Source organism: Drosophila miranda, chromosome 4 (genome assembly GCF_003369915.1).
Source record: "Drosophila miranda strain MSH22 chromosome 4, D.miranda_PacBio2.1, whole genome shotgun sequence".
NCBI classification, from domain to species: domain Eukaryota; kingdom Metazoa; phylum Arthropoda; class Insecta; order Diptera; family Drosophilidae; genus Drosophila; species Drosophila miranda.
The window spans coordinates 32,103,672-32,127,452 of NC_046677.1; the positions used below are offsets into that span (position 1 = coordinate 32,103,672).

The window sequence follows — 23,781 nt, forward strand, 5'->3', positions numbered from 1 at the left end:
CCGCATACAGATACAGATACAGATGTATATGCAAACAAATTGTTACGCACTTTATGAAATGCCAAACCAAACCCGAGCCCCGAGCCCCGAACCCCAAACCTCGAACCCGAGAGCCCGAGAACGAAGGCTGAATTTGTGGTCTCCGCGGCTTTTGCTTTACAGCCTCCGCTCACACTTCCGCTTTCCCGCTTTTCCACTTTCCCCGCTCCACGTTATTGTCTTTTACATCATCGCTTTACTTAGCATAAGTACAGGCGCAAAGGCAACAACAAATTGCCGCCGCCCGGCTCCCACCGCCACCCTCGTGGTCGGTGGTGGGGGTGGGGCGTCGGTTGTTGCTGGCATTTCGTGCGCCGCATGAGCCTGACACCGCCGGCAGTACTCCGGCAAGCAACTCCGACATCCAGTCCGGCGAACAAAACGCCTTTCTGCCATTGTTAACATTTATTTTTATTTTATGCACTCACACCCATCCCCCGAGCCACCCCCGAGTCACCCCCGAGTCACCCCCCTGCCATCGCCACTCAGTGGGCGCCTTGAGCTCCAAATAAGTATGCACAGCACGGGGCAGACTCCACCGCCAGCTCCAGGATCCAAGATCCAGTTCCAAGTTCCCAGCTCCCAGCTTCCAAGCTCCTGCTCCCAATTCCGAGTTAATATTATTGACTGCTTTCCTGGGATGTTCATCGTCCCCTTTGCCTTGCTTTGCTGCCCCTTCGTTGTCCTGTGCGTGTGCGTGGGCGTGTGCGTGAGCGTGAGCGTGCCAAAGCCAATATTTAGCTAATGGTCTTCATATTTTAAATATTGGTTAAGGGAAGGAAGAGCGGCAGGGCAGGGGCCAAGGCTAGCAGCAGCAGACTTTAAAGAGCGGAAAACGGCAGGGGGAAAGGGGCAAGGAGAAAGGAAAAAGGGAAAACAAGAAAAGAAAACTCTGAATCGTGCTGTTGTGAAACAAATGCGTGAGAATGTCCTTCGCCGTGGTAGAGGGGGTGGAGTGGAGTGGAGTTCTCTGCTGTGTTGCTGGTGTTTGTGTGCGTGTAAAATATTTAAATTAAACTGCAAATACGGGCACACACACACACACACACACACACACTCACATACTGGCACACTCGGAACCCAACCAACACACTGGCAATGCAATTCCATTTTCAGCCATAAATTTCGCGCATGTGAAAAGTTGTTACTGTTACTGTGGTGCGGCTCTCCTCTTGTTGCTCTCATTTTTTACCATTCCATATATGTATATACATATATCGTATTGTTGTTGCTCTTCTATTTATTTGCAAATGTCACGAGTCAGCGGTGCCGCTCGGCGAGAGGGGGCGTTGATGTGGGGGACAGGGGTAATGGGCGTGACAGATAAAAGTAAATTTGTTGATTATGGTTTTTTGCACACTTCAAACACGATAAATAATTAAATGCAACTCTAGGCGAACTTTTGGCTATGGCTTAAAGGGGGAATTGGTGGGGAAGAAAGGTCTGCTGCGGGGGTGAAAAAGGGACCATTCACATTCGTTCACCCCACCCCCCGCTAAGTGCAAATCTTTGCCAGCAGTCAACAGCAGAAACAGAAACAGCAACAGCAACAGCAGCAGCATTGGAGTATAAACCATGAAAATGCTGTGCCGCAGCCACGAAGCAACGAAACAAACAGAACACATTACCATATGTGCTTGCCGCAGAACACAACAACCACTGCTGCAGCAACAACTACAACAACAACTATGGAAACAAATGACAATTTCAACAAAGCACACAATAGGCAACACAAAAGTAAAGAAACAAAAAAACAACAACCGAAAGCCAAACCAACTGTACAGCCAACAGGACCTACAAAAAATGCAAGAGTTGCATATTTCTGGGACAAGTGAATCGGGCTTCCTGGGCCCAGGGTTGGGGAATGGGGGACGGGGACGGGGACGGGGACGGGGAGTGGGAGTGGGAATAAAGTTATATTGATGTCAAACATGCGCAAAAAGGAACAGCCAACACCCAAATGAAACGAAAAAACAATCAAGAATGTTGGTGTGGGGCATGCTCAAACAAGGGTATACCCATCATTCAAGCGATGAATTCATTCAGGGGTGGACAGATAGAACCATCTTTTAATGAAGCGATGAAATGATGAGATCTTAATCAGGACTGGAACAATCCGATCTTTATGAGAATTATTGAATAGACAAACCATCATTTTAGCACTCTTCATGGCCTGCCTGGCTGCCCAGGTAACGGGTACAAAAAGTTGAGCAGCAAGCAGCGAATAGCGCTTTTGTTACCAAAAACATCCTCAACACAAAAGCCGTCCAAATAACTGGAAATTGGAACGCAGCAGCAGCGGCGGCAGCAGCAGCAACAGCATCCCAAGAGGCGGCTGCTGTCGGGACCGAGGCAGGGGCGGAGGCAATGCAAACGATTTTCAAACGGGGCGTATACGTAATCTGCCATGAACCAAATGTGAAAGCTGCAAGCGTGTCCCACAATACTCGTAGTTGATGGAACGGCTAAGGGGCGGGGGGCATGCAGCAGGCGGGCAGGCTGGCAGGCTGGCAGGCTGGCAGGCAAGTGAGCAGGAATTGAGGACACACATACGTGGCGAACAATTTGTGCACTCGAAAATCGCTGAAATCGTTGGCAAAATGATTTGTCCACGTCCTCGTCCTCGATAGCCCCGATTCCCCGATGCGTCGTCCATGGAGCTATGCAATCATATTTATTTTTTTGCTTTTTTTTTGATTCTCTGTTTTCTTCCCCTAATTGACGACACCCCTATTGCCATCCCCCAGCCATATGGCCGTGCTTGTGCATACATTTTAATTTGTTTACTTTGCGCCCATTGTTGCGAGTGAAAGAGGAGCCGCGCCGCATGGCGTGGCAGGGAATAGCCCGCTGAGGTGCCAGGCACCGACTCCCACACACACGTGCCTCCCGCTAAATACACTTTTACGTGACTCGACGACATCAGCGTGTGATGTTTATGGAGAGAACGACGAGAGACCGACAAGGGGAGGTGGCAGTAGAAATTATGGACTGAAACGTCTTGGAATCGAATGATATCGTTTGCCAATGCAATTCCCAGTCGCCCCGAGGCGGAAGGACCCATAACTTCAAGGGGGTCTGAGCGTTTTTCAAGAACCCCATCGAATGGGGAACGCTACCGCCCCTCCACTCACTCGGCGGCTAATTTCCTCGACTGAGGCTCAGGCTCAGGCTCAGGTTTTAAAGTCGTAAAATGAATTTCCTGCCTGCACATTGACACTGATTTCATTTCATTTCATTGCATTTCATCTCATGCCAAACAGTCGCCCCGTTTCAATGGCAGAGACCCATAAAAGACACCGCCAAGAGCGCGCTGAGGAGCGGATGGTAGGCCGGGGGAAGGCGGAAAGCGGAAAGCGCGAGCAATGCAAGTTAATGCAAAACGCGGCATTTAACACTTTTGAAAGGAAGCAGCAGCCGAACCAAGCAGCCATCTCCTCCGCTGCCAAAGCCCATCCCCATCCCCATCCCCTTACCATCCTTTCTGCTGTGCCTTTTGCCACGATACTATCTACCTGCACAGGCAGGCAGCCATCCAGGCAGCCAACCATTCACTGAGTCAGCCACACTATGGCCCCATAAAATGCTTACAAAATGTTGTTTTATATGAGACACACACATGCATGTACACCCGCACATGCACACCCCGTGTATCCCTGCATCTGTGTGTGGGAATTGCATTTTACATGGGACGCACGTGTGCAACAACAGAGGCAGCGACAAAAACCAACTTTGCCCCAAGCAACAGAGGCACAGAAGAACAGAACAGAGCAAGAGAGAGAGAGAGAGAGACAGAAACAGAAACGAATATGAAATGCTCTTTGGCAAGGTGAAGATACAGATACATTGAGTGCCGTGTCAGATACCTTGCTGATCGGCAATGGCACTGCCAGTACTCCCCCGTTTCGAAAAGATAGGGAATAAAAAGCATAAATCGCTTCACATGCGCAAACATCCCCTCCCCTCCCCCGCCGCCATTGCTGTCTCTTTCCAGTCTCTGTCGTTCCCTCTCTTTCTTCCGCTCTTCCGTGTGTGCCTTTGTGTGTGTGTGTGTGTATGTGTCAGCACTCATTAGGATTAATTTTCCGGTTGCAGCATAAACTGAAGCTTACAGAGAGAAGACACAGAGAGAGCAAGAGAGGAGGCCTCCTCCGTCAGGCGACTACGCTTAAGTGTTGAATGCCCGACCCGTAACTCTCTGTCTGTCCGTCGGCCTGTCCCTACGTCCGTCAGCCTTCAAACGTAATAAAAAGAGCGGTGCAGTGACTGCTGCCACACCACCAGCCACCCATCCTTCTCTCTCTCGCTGCATGGGGCTGCTCTGAAAGAAAAAAGAAATAGTTAAACTGCATAAAATTTAATCAAGAGCGTTGAATGTCAGCCCTGGCCCTGGCTCTGTCAGGGGGCAGCCCGATGCGGCAGGTGGCACGGTGCATGGTGCACGGTGCACGGGGCACGTGGTAAGGGGCATGAACACAACCCCGAACACGTAAACGAGCAAAATGACATTTTATCATCAAAGGTGGGACAACAACAGCATGAGAGAGGTGCAGTAGGAGCGGCAGAATGAGAGATAAGGATAGACAAAAGGCCAGAAAGAGAGAGAAGGAGAGAAGGAGAAAGAGAAAGACAGAGGGAGAGAGACAGAGAGAGAGAGAGAGAGAGAGAGAGAGGGGGGGTAGAAACACGAAGTCAGGAGAGTAACCCACAAGGGAATCGAGAACCATTTTGTGTGCGCTGAAGGATAACCTACATTTTACTTTTCAGTTTTTAGTTTTGCCCTTTTATGCACCCTGTCCCCTGCTGCTGCAATGCCACTGAATGAGTGAGTGAATGTGGATCTCTCTCTCTCTCTCTCTGTGTGTGTGTGTGTGTGTGTCTGTGTGTGTGTGTGGCCAGACAGGCTATAGAGCCATCTGTCTCTGTCTGTGCATGTGTTTGTGTGTGTGGATCCACTGTCTGTGTGTGTGTGTGAGTGACAAAGCAAAACTTTCCAATTAACTTTGATTAAAAAGTTTCCACTATCGCCCCTACAATGTAAACATGAAAAATTTGTTTGAATTAAACTGCTGGCAGACGTCAGGGACGCTTCGGACGGGCCGCTCCTTTTGGCCAGGCCAGAACCAATCGGCCGTCCGATGTGTGTGGCGTGGCGTGTGGGGGGGGGGGGGCTTGGTGGCGGCAGGTGTACATAAAATCAATTTGCAATAAAATCAGTAAGTTGTATTTGGCCAGATCAAACATTGCGGCAGAAGCAGTAGAGATTATGGCCGAAGAACTTCACGATTAGCCGCAGGATCTGTCGGGGAGAGGAGAAGGGTGTCGAGGAGGCAGGAATGGATACACAGATAGAGATCTGACTCTCGGCTACCGATGGGTAGTGAATCATCGATTAAATAACGTTTGGGAGTGGATCGAATAAATGCTTTACAAACTTGAAACACGAATGCAGCAGATACGCGGCTGATGCCGCATAATGGACAGATGGCCGCAACCGCAGCCCTGCCACAGATATGCCAATCCACACACGTACACAGATCCACAGACAACAATTGCACGGCTCAATGCATCAGTGTGTGTGTGTGTGTGTGTAAATTTGCAATATTTGTTTTCATTTCATTCACTTAAAATGCCGGGCCAAATGCTTTCGGTATGCCCCCGAAAGAGCGGGAGATAGGGTCCGCAATCGATTCTGAATACTTTCTGCCCGTTCTCGTATCTTAGAGGTGTGTTGGGGGTCACCTGCCCGTCCGCTCGTTGCCTCCTCAATCATCCACATATTCGCCACAAATGGCACATCAATTACATTCTTACATTTCATAGCAGATACAAATTTGCAACAACAATTGCAATTGCAATCCTGACTGGCAACCAGCATGTGCCAGCACTCCCTGATGCTGATGCTGATATGCTGATGCTGTTTTCTGTTTACTTGCCTGTTTGCCGTGCATATCCATATCCCCATATCCGGATCGGGGTCTGGTTTTAGACTACACAATGCCAAAAAATCTGTCGGCTGTCAATATGTGTGCAGTCTGTGCATTATTTTGGGAAATGGAAACAAGCAGATGCTGTTGCAGGTGCACCTACACTGTGTGGGGACACAGCTGAGGTCAACCCATTCCTATACCCATTCCCATTCCTATTCCCAGAGCCATAGCCATTCCTACATGCCCCAGATTCGGGGCTCTCTGTTTGCATTGCGAATCAATCGGTTTGAATGATTGATAGAAATGTTTGCGATATACATTTGCCAGCTGGCACTGGCACTGGCACTGACACTGCGTCTGCTACTGCTACAGCCATCGATCGATCCGAAAGTTCGCCGCGGGGTGCCACAGAGCAGAGCGAAAAAATTACACATACGCCCCATGTGTGCGCGAGCGCGTGACAAATTTTAACGCTCTGACGCCCCATTCGTTGGAGTTTTATGCCGCCGCCGGCAAATGGCAGGAGCACACGAGTACTGTACTCGTAGAAGCTACCTAATAACGTTGCAGCATTAAAAAACCATAAAAAGAGATACGACGTCTTTGATGTAGGGCTGCTGCCTTAAAGCTGCCCTTTTTCCCGTCAGAGTATTCTGTTTAAGCGACTCTCGAGCGCATTAAAAGTTTGCTGCTTTTCCCTGGGAAAAACCCTTTTCTTGCGGTCTCCGAATCTGTGGCGAATCTTTACGTTGAGTTTCTGCCCCTTTCGGGGACTGCGCTGGGGCTGGGACTTAATAAATAATTTGGCCAACAAAAAATTGATGCTTCAATAAACCAGCAGCCAACGTCCGTTGTCGGCTTACCTTTTGGGACATGACTCCATTCCGTCACTCCCTTTTTCTGGTTGGAAATAATCAACTTTGCGCAGCGCTGAAAGCCACACAAACTTCAATGTGCGCAAAACGCACTTCACAAATTGTTTGGCAGTTTCCTCTTTTCAACTCATATTTCTCTCTGCGCTTCTCCTTTTTTTTTTGTATCCTCCTCAAAACTTGAACGAGAGTTGACCAAAAGTAAATAATGACTAGGAGACAGAACCTCGAACCACGAACCACGACCCCAAGGGGAGGAAGGCTTGAAGACGGGCACAGGGGAACCACAGGCGATGCCGTCAGACTGTAAAGTAGGTCGAAACGTTTGAAAAAAGTAGTCACAAATCGATGGAAAGACACCAGAAACGGAATCTCAAAAGAATGAATATCCCATGATCTAAGGAGTGCAACTATCTACAATATATATATATTTTTCTTCTGGACACGTATATAGATCTTCCCTAGTTCTGAACCACTAGCAAACTAATCTTTTATCCCTTTTTAATGCGTTTTCAGTATAGTTGCAGAGGAGCTGCATTAACTCTAGCATTAGTGGGGCGGATGGGGATGGTGATGGGATCGTGAATTATAAAGGATTATCTACTTAGAGGAATGACTCTGTGTGGCAGGTGCTGCGTGTGGTTCCTGATGCTCCTGCTACTCCGCTGATATACGCTCTGCAAATCCACAGCCCAACTGCGTTTAGTTGTGGCAGTATTTTATGGCGCTTCATTTGTGCTTTTTTTCGTTGTTGTTTTCGTTGCTCTCTTTCGGGGTTTTCCACTGGCTTTCCCCCGTCGGTTGTTTTTTATTTTATTTTTCACACACCGCAACGGCCGCGTGAGTTGTTTGTTTGTTTCGTTGTTTGCCTGTCGGTTGTGCATAAATTGCGGTGTGCGGAATGCCGACTCCTCGCTTACATTCCCCTCTCTGTCTCGTCCTGCCATTGAACTCCCCCTCGCAGCTTCAGATGGGATGCTGTTGCCACTGCCACTGCCACTGCCATTGCTACTGGCACTGTGTGCTCTGAAACAATAAACAACGTGACTTATCACATTGCGTAACTTGTGATTTAATTGGATTTATGCCCACGTACGCACGGTGCACGGTGGACGGTGCAGCCGGAGGGATTGCGTGTCGTTCCACCACCGACAGTCCACCGAATCGATAGTCACGGAATGGACTGGAATGGCATGGGTCTGCAATCTGATTCCTCACGTGGGAAGAGCCCCCGTGATGCATGCTGCAGGTCCCCCACCCCTTATGAGGATTTCTGCTCAATTTGATTGCAACTGCAGCGCCATCATTCGTCGTTTGTCCCTCGACCCTCGATTCTCGACCCTCGTCTCTCGTCGCACTCTTTGCTCTTTGCGTTGTGTAATGTCCAGAGCAGGGCTTCCCCTTCGCATCGCTGGAAATCGGAGTGCAATCGCGCTGCCATCGATTGTGGTTGTGCAAAGTTTTTAATTATGTTTGCGGTTAGCAATTGGATTTCTTTCTGCCACACAGCCACACAGAGAGAGAGAGAGAAATGAGACATAGTGGAGCGGTGCGCAGCCAGGACACGTGACGGGCACAAATACGGTTGCCGCTGAATTATTTGATATGCCAGTCGCAATAATATTTTTTCCTGCCTTCCGCCAGTTAATGTTTCGATTTGCTCGGGTTTTTGTCCCCAACTCTGGAGGGGATATTTGAGCAACGCGTCAAAATGTTAAATATTCCATGCGAACTATTTAAATGCAATCCAAAGGCCCAAAAAGAAAGAAAAAAACCAAAAAAGGGAGAGTGCAGCAGGGAGGGGGGCTGCAACAGAATCGTAAATATTTGCCACACACACGGACCACTCGGAGCAGGGCAAAAGTGTAAAAAAGACTACTCCACTGCAACACGGGACGGGGCAGGACGGGACGGCAGGGCTGCGGGGAAAGGAAATCAAATGCGCGCCAACATGGCGTATGCGTAATTATAATTATGTAATGCAAACAGCACAAAGCACAAACCCACACACACAGAGACAGATAGTGGCACACACACACATACGCACATGTCATTTTAATTAGCATATAGAGCAAAACACGCATACGCCACGTTGGACTCCCGGACTCAATTTCAAGGCACTTGGCATTTTGGATATCCTCCTCCTGCTCCTCCCAGAGCATAATTGTTCAACAGGCTAACAGGCAAATGGGTGAACGGGGGGAATCGCACGACAGTTGCGCATTCAATTAACGCAACCCTCGCACACACGCAGTCACAGAACTCACACATACACGCACACACATTCGAGTTTCCCTAAAACTAGGCCGCAACTTCATCTCCCGCTCTCCCTGGCGCCCCACGATTATCGAGACGCTGTGGATGCCTCTTTTTTGGGGGCCGCCGTAACATTTTTGGGCAGAGTAATCCGCCACAGCATCCTCCCCGCGCTTAAGCGCTTCCTTCTGCCACACTCCCTGCCCTGCCCCCCTGGATGTGTCTATGAGAATACATAATTAAACGATTCCACAGTTTTGGGCATTTAAATTAAATTATGGCAGTGGCAGTCGCAGGGCCAGTAGCCGTGGCAAGTGTTTAGAGCAGCAGACAAAACGTAGGAGGGGGGAAACGGGGAGGAAATAGCGCATATCGAGCGCTGCTGTTAATTGACAGATGCTAATTATTACCTAATTATTATTTATGTGGCAGCCTCGTTGTCTGCGCGATGGCATCGATATACGCCTAAGGGTTTTTCCACTCTCTCTTTAATTGCTGCGATTCGAGCGGCATAGAAAATCAGATTCGCATTCAAATGCTGTACCGAAAGCGGAACTGCGGCACTTTCATAATTCGCCCAAAAGCCGCTCTCAGACAGGCTTCCTGAAGGTTTTTGGGGAGGAGGCAGGCTTCCATCCCACCCTCCACCTTCCACCCCCCAATTGTACGAACTGTTGGGCAAATGTTCAACGAGTTATAAAACCAAAAATCGAGCGAGTGAAAGCCCCAGAGTGAACTGAGGGAAAACTTTGCTGCAGGGCCAAAATATGAAAAGTTTTACTCAAAAACTGCCACGCCTCCTCCGTATGTGGAATGTGGGCTGCCGTGTGTGCATACATATATGCATACGTGGAAAGGAAAGCACTGCCTTTTTGTGATTAGCATAAAACTGCCAAAGTCTGAGGCTGGCTTCACCTATGAGTCTGACTCCTGCCCGGAGACCATAAACATTCATACACTCGTTGAGCTCTACAGCTCGTTCCAAGGACCAAGTAACCCGGCAGCACCCACAACGCTCTGCTCTCTGCTCGGGCTCTAAATACCTCAAAAAATATTGGCAATGGGCAACAGCAGCAGCAACAGCAGCAACAGCAGCAGCAGCAGCAGCAATACGAGCCTAACGAAAGCTGACCGGAAAGTCAGCCAGTTCTGCATCCACAATGCGTCCAATGGGGCAGGCTAGTCTCCTCTTCTCTTCTCTCCTCTCCTCTCCACTTTACTCGACTCGACTCGACTGGACTCCTCCCCACACTCTCCACGACTCTCGGACCCCGAATCGGGTTTGTTTGCATGTGTTGCGCACTTGTGCTGTGAGGCTTACCTTGCACATCCGCTCTCGAACACACACACTTGTGCATTTTTTGTGGATGGGAATGGCAAAGGGAGGAATGGGGGAGCAGTCGTACTACTATTTGGCAGGCTAAACGAGTTTAGTTGGCCAAACATTATCATAACTTGGTCGTTTGCAAGCCGCAATGGTGTAATCGTTTCATTTTTAAAAACGTTTTCGGCATTTTTACGGTACTTTCCCAAAATGGCTGCCTTTTCCGTTCATTATTTTGATGTCCGGTTGTGCAAAGGAGAGGGTGCACAGCAAGGGGAGGGAGTGGGGGAGGCCTAAAAACTGAGAACGGAAAATCGAAAAACTAAAACGGCAACTGCCTTTTTTTGGGGGGCTGGGCTCATTTAAAATGCAATGCGGCGTCGGAGCTAAACGTCTCCACTGTCGGTGTCTGTCCATGGATGTGCTTGCAGGTGTGGATGTGGGTGTGTGTTTGTGTATATACCGTTTGGCGCATAATAATAAACTTTCACTTTAGAGAGAGAAAGTAGAGCTATTCCAAGAGTATGGGCCTTCATTCGACAACAATTTAAGCGGAAAATGATTGCCACCCCCTCAGGGGTGGTGATTGCTGGCGGGGTATGCATGTGTCATGGGGCTAACCCCTTTTTTTGTGTGTGGCGAAACTTGAAGCTACCGCAGCTGGCCGCAGGTGTCGGCATATAATTAATTCTATGCATAATCAAGCAAAGCGAAATAAAAACGCCTATTAATTATAGTTTTTGACCCACAAACACCTCCTGGTCTCAGCCCCACAAATTACTTTACTCGTGGGGGGTGTGTGTGTGGGTGGAAAAATTAATTCAATGCGCTTAAATTTCACGTCTATTAGTCTTCCGAGTAGAGAATCCTACGCCAGGTTCTAATTTCCATACATTTTTTGCCGCTGCCGCTCCGCTGCTGCTGTGTTTGGCATTTCGGGCCATCCAACAGGCAATTAATTTAGAATTTTAATACTCCAAACTCGCTGAACCAACACACAGAGAGCCCCCCACCCACATACCACCCCCTGCTGGCTAATTGTGGCCTGCTTTTGCAGAGGGTGTAAGCCCCAACGAGTGACCCTGGCCAGGTCGCTTGCTGGGCGGCAACTTTTGCCCATAAAGATCGATTTATGCTTTAAAGAAGAGAGGCAGAAGCAGAAGCCGGAGATTGGAGTTTTGAGCTGCCGTTGGGGAGACACATATCCCAGAGAAGGTACGGGTTAAGTAGAGCACCCTCCCTTCGCTGGGTGGGAGGGGAGTGGCACACGGCGTGGCAAGAGGAGAAACACCTGGCCGAACGGCGGAGGCGGAGGCGAGGGCGAGGGCGGAAGCGGAAACTGTCAAAGGCACAGCAAACACAAACGCAATGCCACTGAGGAGGTGGCAAAAAAAAACCATTAGACGACACAATTTACTAGGTCAGCAGCAAAGGATGGCAGGTGGCAGGGCAATAAAAACAAAAGTGCCAACTGGCATGAGGCATGAGGCATGAGGCAGCGACGACTGTAAGAGTGGCAGTGGCACTGGCAGAATGGCAGGCGGCAAGAGGGCACAGCCAGGTGGCAACTTGTGCAAACAGTTTAAAGTGCGCTCCTCGGCTCCTCCACCATTCGGGGCATGTAATAAGACAAAGTGGAAATTTAATCAACAATAAACCCGAAACTGTTAAATAGTTAAACAAAACAGAGGAAAAGAGGGGGGGCAGGGGAGGTCAGGGGCACGAAAATTGAGACAATGAAAAGCCTGTTATTTATGCTGTGGCAGAGCTAATTACGAAAATAAAACATGATTTATGGCCGTCGACTCCCTGATAAAACGGTGGCCAGAATGAGACCCAATGAGCCACACTCTCGTGCGTGTGGCAAGAAAGTTAAGATGTGGTCCACATGAGAGCGAAGAGATTGAGCGGAAGGAAGGAAGCCACAAGGAAATGTATAGCCAAGTAAACAATGGGCGCTCGTCTGAGAGTTCAAGTTATGGGCAATTATTTGTGGATAATTGGTATGCGAGACAGCAGCAGCCGCCACTGAATGAGTTGACAAGCTGAGGATGATAGGGGTCTAAGCGTGGGGTGGCAGGAACGGTCAGGCCGAGGGGCAGGGGCAGAGGCAAGGACAAGAATAAGCGTGTTAGGCGCGTAGACAAGTCAATGGCTCGGAAACAAACTGCAGGCAAATCAATCAGGCAAACACACACAAAAGAGGACACAAGTTGTCTCGAAAGGAAGAGCAGGGCCAAATGCTCATCATTATGGCTCATTAGCAGAGCAATTTTCTTGTATTTCGCTTCTCTTGGGTCTTACTCGCATATTGAATGCTGCTAATTTGGCCATAAGCCCCTCGAGCGAGCCCTCGTGCCTCGGCTTTCTCGTCCATAATGCCAAATCTCTCGCTCTGTGTGTCAACGTCGACAAAACTATGCCAGAGCTCTCACTAAGCCCCACCACCACCACTGCCACCCTCTAGCCCGTCCACTAAGCCTAAGCCAACTGCTTATTACTCGCATATACTTACATGGCTTGTGCGCCAAAAAGAATGCCAGAAAGAACTGGTTGTCGCCGGGACTGGGACCGGCAGCCACCCCCCATTCTGTAATGCTCGGAATATAAATGGGATCAGATTCACTGGAGGTGGGGGTTGGGGGTGGGGGTTGGGAGTCATCCAACAGACAAAGAGGGAGCTCATCTCGTTTCATTTCATCTGGTGTTATCCTTCCACCTGCTCCGCCGGACTTCGTTCCTCTCATTGATTTTTACATGCAATTCAGTGGGAATGAGGGGCAGAATACGGACGCCGCGGGCTTGGGCGTGTCCAAAAAATAATTACCCGCAAAAATGTAGGAACAAAATCTGCCCACATCAACGCAAAGCAAAGAGGCAAGCAGGCGAGGGACTGTGCACTCAGCAGGAAACGGAAACGGGATTGGGAATGGTTTAATGTGGCAGGGCGGCAGGGAGGAAACACGTGTTGTGTACGACGGTGGGTGTGTGAGGGTGGAACATACATGGCATACATGGCAGTCGCTGGGGCTTGCTTGCTGATAGCCTTTATTGTCTGCAACTGTTGCGAGTCTTAATGTCAACGATGCGACGGGCACAGTGCCTCGCTTGTTGACGTTGCAACAACCGCAGCAACAAATGTGCATAGAGTCAGCAGCAGTGGCAGTAGAAGCACCAGGAGTGGGATAAGCAAATGCAAAGGCAACAGCAACAGCAACAGCCACAGCAACAGACTGCTGGCTCTCATTATGTGTAATGGCTGTAGCAACATCATCAACGGCCAGTAAACAACAACAAAAGGCGGAGCAGCAGAAGCAGTAGCAGCAGCAGTGGGGCATGCAACAGCAGCACCAGCAGCACCAGAGAGCAGGGAGAAGAGTAAGAACAACTGGAACAGAAGCCAACTGCTGCTGCTGCTGCTGTTGCTGCTGTTGCTGCTGCTGCTGTCATGGAGTCCGAAATGCCAACAATGGCTGGCCGAAAGCCGAAAGCCGAAGGGAGGAAGTCATGAATGCCATCTACCTGTACATTTGCGCCATGAAAGGAAACTCGGCGAAAGGATAGGAAAGGCTTCTCTTCTGCCATCCAGCAGTTGCTTAATGCCGCTGGGCAATACCCAGTAATGAGAAATATGAGTATGAGAGCGAAAAAGTTGCGAACCAGAGATGCTAAAGAAGCTCCTAGTGAAAATTCAGCAGCCACTGCAATGAATGTCGCAACTTTTCAGACTTTTGGATACACAACGTTATCATTGCATAAGGGGATAGGGATAAGAATAAGGGATTAGGGGATATGGTATAAGCAAATTGTTCCATGTTATCGATTACTAATCGATTGTTTCCCTCTTTCAGCATGGACTACACGTGTCTCTTCTGCTGCAGCCTGGCGTTCGCCCTCTATCTGAACACCCTCAATGCTGGCTTCGTCTACGACGACAGGTAAGAGAAGGATCGCTAAAATGTGGGGGCCAACGGATAGGGCACTGGAATGTTCAACCTTCCAGGAAAATGTATTAAAGTTGCGATATCATACACACACGGATGCAGACAAGCTCTAACACAACCTCAATTGCGTTACATGGCAAAAAAATAACATAAAGGGAAGAATAGCCGATGCCTTTGATACCCTCCCTGATAAACCATCGCTGCCTGGAATATCTTCAGAAAAATTAAAAACGATCTTAGCGCTTGCTCATTCTAAGGGGTCTGCCTTAGAGAAATGCATTCTTCATATGAAAATGAAGGAATGGGAGCGCAAACTCAATTTTAGAGCTTAAGGATCTTTCAATTTTGAATGCATTCTTGGAAAGTTCTACTATAAATAGTACAGTATACTGCGCACAGAAAAAGAAAGGTTCGTGCACTTATTTGTAGCAAGAGAACCTTTGATCTTTCCGGTGTCCCTCTATGAATTCCACCATCATCTGCTAGAAATCATAGTGCCCCCTTTCTTGGAAAGTGTATACAAAAAGTATCAGTGATGGAGAGAGAGAGAGAGAGAGGTTGCTGTGCTAGTGGCATGCCTTGATGCTGCAATGGAATTTCAGTGGTGCTTAAAATCGAATTTCAGCTATGGCAAGGCACCCACACACCCACACACACACACACACACCCACACGGACACACAGACCGACAACAGACACTGCGGCTGGCTGCCTGACAAGAAGGCGCTCCAGCGACTTTATGCGGCATTAGAGTGGCATTTGTTTATGTGAACCACTACCCTCCTCCTGCGGAGCGACTCCTCATCGGCGTTTCCATGATATACGAGCTGCCGTGTGGCGTCGTCGTCGTCGTCGTCGTCCTCGTCCTCGTCGGTGCCGTTGTCACGAACACCACACCAAAATCCTACAAAAGTCCTGCCTGCTGTGCGTGCGGAGAGAAAGAGCGCACACAGGTGTGCCCCGACAGGGAGAGCAGGAGGAGAAGCAGGAGCAGGAGGATTAGTGGGAGGAAGGGCACCCGCCAAAGACCAAAATGCAAGCTAAAGTGTGTGCGTGGGTGGGAAAAGCCAACAGGATGCCAGAAGCCGATGGATGATGTTGCCATTGTAGTCGAAGTCGTTGCCACCGTTGTTGCTGCAGACGCAGACGCAGATGCAGTGCGTGCTGATGCTGATGCTGATGACAACATCGAAATGCAGCTTTGGGTCTGTGCGTGTGGTGACCCAGAGGGAGTCCGGAATGCCGATGCCCCCTTAATGATTGGACAAAGGACGTGGGCATGGGCATGCCTGAGGTCTGCTCATTCCTTAGCCCATCATCCTCCATCCGTACATTCCTGTAACCTTCCCTCTAATATCCGTTCCTCTCGGTCTTTTCAGACGCGCCATTCTGGGCAATGCGGATGTCTCTGGCGGCGGGCCCTGGCAACGGAGCTTCGCCAACGACTTCTGGGGCACCCCGCTGACGGACAGCGGCTCCCACGGCTCCTGGCGACCCCTGTGCGTTCTCAGCTTCCGGCTCAACTATTTCCTTGGAGGAGGCTTCGCGCCGTGGGGATTCCACCTGGTAAACAATCTGCTGCACTGCGTTGCCACGGCTCTGGTGGTGCGCGTGGCACGCACTCTGCTCGCCTCCGTATGGGCGGTGCTAGCCGCGGGTGCCCTATTCGCGGCGCACCCCATCCACACGGAAGCCGTGGCCGGCGTTGTGGGGAGGGCGGATGTGGCAGCGTGCGTCTGCTACCTGCTCACGTACCTCAGCTATCTGCGGCACATGCGCTGGCGCGAGTCCGGCGATCCCCGCCAGTGGCTGGCCCTGGCCGCGACCCTGATCCTCGCCCTGGCAGGACTCCTCTGCAAGGAGACCGCCATCACGGCACTCCTGGTGTGCGCTCTCTTCGATGTGATTCGGGGAGTGAGTGGACAGGTGGATAAGGTGAGTAGCAGGACCTCTCGAACTGCTGGGGTAACAATCCTCAATCTGCCTCTCTTTCTTTCTCTCTCTCTCTCTGCTTAGCAACGCCTCCGGTCTGTGTGCATTGTCCTGGGGGCTCTCTTCTGCAGCGCCTACTGCCGTCTAGTCATCGTCCCAGGGCCACAGACGGCCTTCTCCAGCGCAGACAACCCCATTTCCCGCACCCCATCCGCCTGGACGCGGCTCCTCACGTTTCTTTACCTGCCAGTCTTCAATTTTCGATTGATGCTGCAGCCGCAGGTCCTGAGCTTCGACTGGGGCATGGATGCGCTGCCGCGCGTTATCTCTCTGTGGGATCGAAGGAACGCCCAGTCCGCCTGCTTCTACTCCGTGCTGGTGGGCGTGGCGTGGCACAGCTGTCGGCAGTTGCTCTGCAACGGAGGGGGAAAGGACGTGGGCGGAGTATCAGTGGCGGGAATGGCTGGAAATGCACCGCCATTCCCGCAGTACCACATCCAGAAGGTGGCCGCAAGTCGCAAGTCCCGCTCCAAGCGCAAGCGACTGGCGGCCAGCAACAAGTACCAAGCCTTTGAGGCAGCAGCCGCCTATCCGCCTATCCACCAAGAGACGGCGCTTCCATTCGCTGCCAAACAGCCGTGCAGCAGGGACTGCAACAACAACAGCAGCAGTGAAGCCTATCCGCATCCGCATCACCTCGTGTCTTCCGCCTTCCGCGGCTCCCGGAGCAGCAGCAGCTGCAGCAACAGCACCACCTCCAGCAACAAGAGCTCCGGTAGCAGCTCCTCCTCGAGTTCGAGTTCCAGTTCGAGTTCCAGCTCGAGCACCAGCTCGAGTTCCTGCAGCAGCTCCCTACTGCCACAGCGATGCTCCTCCGAGTATCTCCTCGGAGGAATGTCGCCAAAGAGTCGACATGCCTGCATTATGCTCATGTCCTGCTCCTTCCTCGGGCTCCCCTTCCTGCCCGCCAGCAACCTCTTCTTCTATGTGGGCTTCGTCGTGGCCGAGCGGCTCCTCTACCTCCCCTCCGTGGGGTTCTGCTTGCTGGTGGGCTACGGAGTGTCCCGCCTCATGGCCTCCACGCAACGGACACGTTGCACTCTGGTCCTGTGCCTCAGCGTATGCCTTCTTGCCGCAATGAGCCTGAGGACGGTGCGCCGCAACGCCGACTGGCGGGACGAGGAGAGCCTCTACAGGAGTGCGATTGCCGTGAATCCGCCAAAGGGTGAGTGAGTCATCTACCAGGAGACCAGCTCCCAAACGTAATCGAGCACTCGGATAATATGGTTCTCCTGTTTTCTGATATCTGTGCAGCGTTGGGCAATCTGGGAAGCGTGCTTAGCTCTCAGGGACGCTACGAGGAGGCCAAACAGGTCCTGCAGGAGGCCATCCGGTACAGGCCCAACATGGCGGATGTGCACTTTAATCTGTGAGTATCCCTCAAAAATACCGTGTGTTTTCTGTTCCCGGTTTCCCTTTCGCCTGGGAATCATCGACACTTTGGCTGTGTTTTCCGAGATGTTTCATTCTCGAATGCGAAGGGGAAATCTGGAACAGCCCCCTCCTGCTCTGCCGCACATGTGACATGGGAAAAGCGATGCGATAAATGGCAGCCATTTTCATTATCTTTCCATTCCCCTCCGCTCTATCCCACATCCCCCTTTGATCCACTTTGCTTGGGTGCGCATTTAGTGCGGCCATTTTATGCAGCGAAGCAGCAGCAGCGGCAGCAGCATCCCAGAGTTATGAAGGATCCCATCCCCGCGCGTAATACAATGCCGAACAAGCTGTCAAATGAAGCCCATTTCCTACTATTCTTCCTCCCTTTCTGACTTTTTTCTCCGCTTCGAGACGAGAGACAAGAGAGAAGAGACAAGAGACAGGCACGCAGCAGCAATCCTCCAAGGCTCCTCAGGCTATGGCTCCGGCTCTGGGTCTGGCTCTGGCCCCGACTCCATGGCTCCTCTCTCCCCGGCAGGAGGGCATTTGCGTGCTGGAGAACTATGCGCATTTCGTGCTGCATACTTTCCGAATGCAATGCTCGACAAAAGTCCTTAGCTTTCACACTCTGCTGTCCTCCGTCCTCCGTCCTCCGTCGTCTGTGTGTCCGTCTGTGCGTCTGTCAACGTCTGACAAAGTCTGTAAGCGTGCTGTGTTCTCCGTTCTCCGTTCGCCTTTCCTTTCCATTCCTCCGCTGGCCGCCCTTCTCTGGCTCTCTATGTTTTGTTGTCTGGTGTCCCTGTTGTCTGTTCGCATTGCATTTTTGCTCATTGCGCATATTTCACAGCAGCAGCGTCGCGACACAACATAACGGGGGCTACAGGAAAGCGGCAGCAGCAGCAGAGGCATCAGGAAAAACGGAAATACAAAGCAGAAAAAAACGAGCGGAGAAAAAGCGAGCGCGGAGTTGCGCTTTGAATATTCAGTGCGTCATTTTGGGTTTCCTTTTTACCGCCTGTCTGTCAACGTCAGAGGAGCGGAGCGGAGCCGAGGCTTGTCGCATGCCAGATTATTGCTTGTACTTCATACTATTCCATCGTGCGCCTTCCACCGGGCTGAACTCCATCTTTGGGCCTCCGCTTACTGCCCTCCGAGTGGGGGCTAATGCTACTGTCACAGTCTTCAAGTCAATGGTTCAGAATCAGGTCACACACTGCTAAGGCCTCCATTATGTGTGCTGTGTGTCTTGCGTGGAAACCCTTCAACAGGGAGGACCAGGGAAAATCCGGAGCCGCCAACAAAGCGAACCAACCACTCGCTAATCGAAAATCAATGTTGTTTGGGGGCCAACCGCAGGAGCAGCAACAGCAGAGGCAGCAACAGCAGCATTCCATACTCCTTCTCTGGGAATACGGATACACACATCTTGTAGATACATTATTTACTGCGATCAAATCATCAATAGGAATGCTCGCGGCGCCGTCGCTGTCGCTTGCTTGACTGATTGCCAGGCGACTCCCTCCACAAACACACAAGCACACATCCACACATCCGAAGGAGTGTTTGCCAGGACTCAGGACTCGTGCGAGTTCGAGTACGAGTACGGGACTGAGGACTGAGGACTGAGGACCGGGGACTATTGGAATTCCACCTCCTGCTGCTGGAGAGCCAAACACCGAAACCAGAAAATCACTGAACTGTATAATTTGATTTTTTACTTTTACGTGTAACGTCAGACATTCGTTCTTTTTATTGTTGCCACACACTGACAGCACCAGCAGCAACAGCAACAGCAGCATCGATGTGGCATCAGGCATCAGGAAATAGAAAAGTGGGGAAAAAGTGCATCGCTTTAAGAGGCCCCACCCCTGCCCTCGCATCCTTCTGCTGCTGCTTCTGACAAACTAATTACATAAATCCAAGTGGCGTCTCCTCCTTCAAGTGGCAGCAACCCTTCAAACCGTTCCTCCATTCCATTCCCCTGCATTCAGCAGGTCCTTGAGGCACTCCTCAGGCTCTAGTATCTCGCTGTAGGGCTTAGGCGCTCTAATTAGATCACGAGGGCGGCAAGCGGCACAAGTTCAGGCGACAGTCTATTAATGTCAACACTTTCACTCTCTCTCTCTCTCTCTCCGCGAACTACAGGGGCATCCTGCACCAGAACCAACAGGACTACGCGGCAGCCGTCGAGTGCTTTCAGCGGGCCATTAAATTCAGGCCGAATCTGGCAGGTGAGTGAATCAAACGGGGGAATCCTTAGCCGCAAGGACCTTGACTGACTTGTGTCCTCCTCTTGGCCTCTTGGCAGTGGCGTACCTCAATCTGGGCATATCATTCATTGCGCTCGGAAAGCGCCAGCAGGCCATGGAGATCCTCCAGGCTGGCGCCACGCTGGATGGGGCATCGGTGCGCGATCGAGGGGCCCACGATCAGGCGAGGAGTTCAGCGTATCTCCAGCTGGGAGCCCTCTACGTGGAGCAGGGAAAACTGCAGCGGGCACTGGCTGTCTACCGCGAGGCTTTCTCTTCCCTGCCAGGACTCCCACAGCAGCGGGAGGTCCTTTATCAGCGCATTGGGGACGTCCTGGGCCGGCTCCAGCAGTGGGATGAGGCGGAACGGCATCATAGAGCGGCGCTCGAGCTGCAGCCGAATCAAGTGGCGGCACATCTTTCGTACGGCATCACACTGGCACGAAACGTAGGTAGACGATACACATTCGTCTCGAAAGTGGTCCTTAAGTGGTTCTTCCTTTCGTCTCCCTTGCAGAGTAGCCGCTCGGCGGAGGCTGAGATGTGGTTTAAGCGAGCCCTGAAACTGGCGCCCGACCAGGCCAGCGTCTATCATCACTACGGTAAGTGTCACTAGCGCAAGGAGCCGGGGAATGCTTTGCTAATCGTTGTTGTTTCGCCTCTAGCCGAATTCCTCTCGCTGCAATCGCGACACCACGAGTCTGCTGTCTACCATCGCAGGGCCGCAGAACTGGCGCCCACGGACTATGCTCTGGTTGTGGCAGCGGCCACAGCCATGCGACTGCTGGATCGGAAAGCGGAGGCGGAGATCTGGTACAGGAAGGTGAGTCTCCCGAACCTTGAATCGCCCTTGAAACCGTCTCCAACTGAAGTTTCGTTTGTCTCTCCCTGCAGGCTGTGGCCTTGAGGCCGGACGATGCCCATGCCCACACCAATCTGGGGGCCATTCTGCATCTGCTGGGACGCTCGACGCATGCGGCGGCCAGCTACAAGGCGGCACTCCGACTGCAGCCAGGAGACGCCATCACGCTCGGGAATCTGGCCAAACTGGGCGTGACGAACGTTTAACAACTGTATCTGAGAGATGCAAAGATATTTTTATATAGAATGCTACAGAATGGAGCCTCGAAACGGAACGGAGAGATAACTCTACAGAATTTATACAAAGGACTTCGATACATATGTATATCATTTAGCAAAGCAGCTGGCAGCATGAGCCGTGTAAATATCCCAAGCAGCGACCAAAGAATGTCACATGAATAGGTAGAGATAGAGATACAGATACAGATACAGATAGAAGATGCAGTTCAGATACAGATACAGATAGAGCTACAAATACAGATACAGATAAAGTGTCAGGGGAGGAGGGTGGAGGAAAAACAGAGAGAACAATAATTAAAATATCTAATTGTTAAGATGAGATACTGTATAGAGATACAAGTTGCAAGATAGAAGATAGAAGATAGAAGATATTGGCATTGGAACGACAATTGGGTAATGTCTTACGACTACATGTCCTTAAAATATATATCCCCGCGTGTAAATTAATGTAAATATGAGAAACCCCAAGGCACAAATATCGGGGCATATTACTATATATACGAGTGTTCATATATACTCGTACTTATAAATACATTGCTTCTCGAGATTGTTTTTCTCCGTTGTGTGTACATTTTAGTTAAGCGACAAATATCGAACAGATACGAGATATTCAATACCCCGATACGGGAATATGGATTGTATAAAAGTGCAAGGAGAATATATAATAAAACAAAAAATGAAGAAAAATTTAAGTAAACCTTTCGTTTCGGGCAGTTTCATTTACTACTTGGGGGATTCCTTGCTAATCCTCCGCTCAGTGGCACATTCCGTCCATAATCATGACCAGTCTTTGGCCCCAAAATGCCGCTTGGAGGCAGCGTTTAAGGCAGCCAAAAGGAAATATTTTCAGTGCTCAACGGCTTAAGCCCTCCTTCAGCTCCAGGCTCCATCTCTAAGGACAACTACAAACACAATCAATGTCAGAATTTTCGACCCAAGTCGAAGACAGAGCCCGTGCCGAAGGAGGAGGAGCCAAGCACCAGCCACCAGCCGCCAGCCACCAGCCACCAGGCGCCACTTAAGCCGTGGGAAACCACAAGAAGAAATAAACCGCTGTGTCTTCTGCCAAGTAAATCGCAGGATTATGAATTACAATATACTCGACTGGTGCTAGGAGAAGGACTCCATCGCCATTGCCATCTCCGTCTCTGTCTCCATCTGCAAAGCTCAGCTGCAGTCATAATATTGCCACAGCTAATGCAACGTCTAAATGGCAATGGTTGCCAAAGGAGTCTCATCCGCCGGCTCCATCCTCTGGCCCGTGGTCGATGCTGGCAGAGCGATAAAGGTGATGACTTTTGACATGCAAAGGCAGCAGAAGAAGTAGAAGGAGCTGTTGCTGCTGGTGGTGCTGCTGCTGGAGGAGCAAGTGCACTCCAATTGGTTTGGCAAGTCAAGTGGTGGCTTGTTTGTTGCTCCTGGCAGGCCCAGAACGTGCCCAAGAGCCCACCAAGAGCCGGCTGCAGCCGTGGCGTATAAATGGGGAATGTATCAGACAGGCAGTCCGTCCGAGCGAGTCGGTGAGGCTGTCAGCCCCGTCAAGCCGTCAGCCGGGCAGGCAGTGGCATCCTCTAAAACGGTGTCATGTTGCCGGGGAGTCACTTTGCTGCACTCATCATGCCGTCGGAGAGCCCCAACCCAAGTGCAGCAGCCACTAAATGCGCCTCGGTGTGAGAGAGAGCTGCTCACTAATTGCAGACGCCTTTCTGTCTCTCCACTGCCTCATCCACTGCTACATCCTCCTGCTGTCGTCTCACCCTTTCGCCACCTATCATCTGGCTTTCTTACAAAGTGACTCGTTAGCTTTGTGGCACAGCAGCACGGGAGTGCCAGTGGCAGTGGCAGTGGCAGAAGGGAGTGGCGTTCAGTGCGCTAATTACTGACAGCCTCAACGGCGGCGAGTGGCTCGGATTTATGACAAGACATCGTCAACGTCAACGTCGATGGCGATGGCGATAGCGATGGCTCCTCCACTGGCCATTGCCACTGCCACTGCCACTGCCACCAGATCCTTGCTTCTCCTCTTGGGTTTCATCCTCCGTGTGGGCAATGGGGCGATAGTTTTGGATGACTGGCTCTCTTTGGATATGTGGGGCGGTGAGGGTACGGCCAATGGCCTGGGAGTCGCCTCAAAGGGCTGGTCAGAGGGCGGAGGGTGGGATTACAGCCCCCACTGCCACCCCACCTGCCAAGTGCAGCGCCAGAACTAATTCGAGCTAATTATAGCCCCGGGGCCTTCTCTCTCAACTGAAGACGACAGCCGACACAAAAAAAAAATAAATGTTTGATGTGTGTAAAACAAAGCGAACACAGATACTCATGTGCACACATACATACATACACACACGAGCAAGAAAATAAGAGCAAAATCGCTTTGGTGTAGTTTTATGTTTTAATTGTGGCTTACGTTTGATTTGGCCACAGGGCATATCCACATACAACGGGCCATGACAGGCACAAAAAACAAAGGCAGAAACACAAACATGCTGGTCCTCACACACACACACACACACACACACACACACAAAAGTACCACACATATGGGAGTCCCATGTGCATCTGTGTGCGTCTGTGTGTGTTTGTAAGGAGAGGCCACTTTTATTTACAAGTGGGTGATGGCACATCCGAAATCATTTGTTATTTGCACATTTGCCAAAAAGTAGGAAAAACTTTGCTCTCGCTTCTAAATCGTTTT

At 50.8% G+C, this 23,781-nt stretch overlaps 1 protein-coding gene across 2 annotated transcripts in view; it reads left to right on the forward strand.

The window, feature by feature from the left end:
- Window positions 1-21,767, forward strand: part of LOC108164059 (protein O-mannosyl-transferase TMTC2) — a 29,169-nt gene extending 7,402 nt beyond the window's left edge. The window contains exons 2-10 of one of the 2 annotated variants that reach the window (XM_017299643.2): window positions 14,273-14,359; window positions 15,744-16,299; window positions 16,381-17,521; window positions 17,611-17,725; window positions 19,882-19,967; window positions 20,045-20,433; window positions 20,503-20,587; window positions 20,651-20,808; window positions 20,880-21,767. In XM_017299643.2, coding sequence (XP_017155132.1) covers window positions 14,273-14,359; window positions 15,744-16,299; window positions 16,381-17,521; window positions 17,611-17,725; window positions 19,882-19,967; window positions 20,045-20,433; window positions 20,503-20,587; window positions 20,651-20,808; window positions 20,880-21,053 — 2,791 coding nt within the window. In that variant the 3' untranslated portion in view covers window positions 21,054-21,767. Of the gene's footprint in view, window positions 1-14,272; window positions 14,360-15,743; window positions 16,300-16,380; window positions 17,522-17,610; window positions 17,726-19,881; window positions 19,968-20,044; window positions 20,434-20,502; window positions 20,588-20,650; window positions 20,809-20,879 lie in introns of those variants that run through there. The other variant, XR_001775769.2, reaches the window with a different exon arrangement.
- Window positions 21,768-23,781: the final 2,014 nt, after the last annotated feature.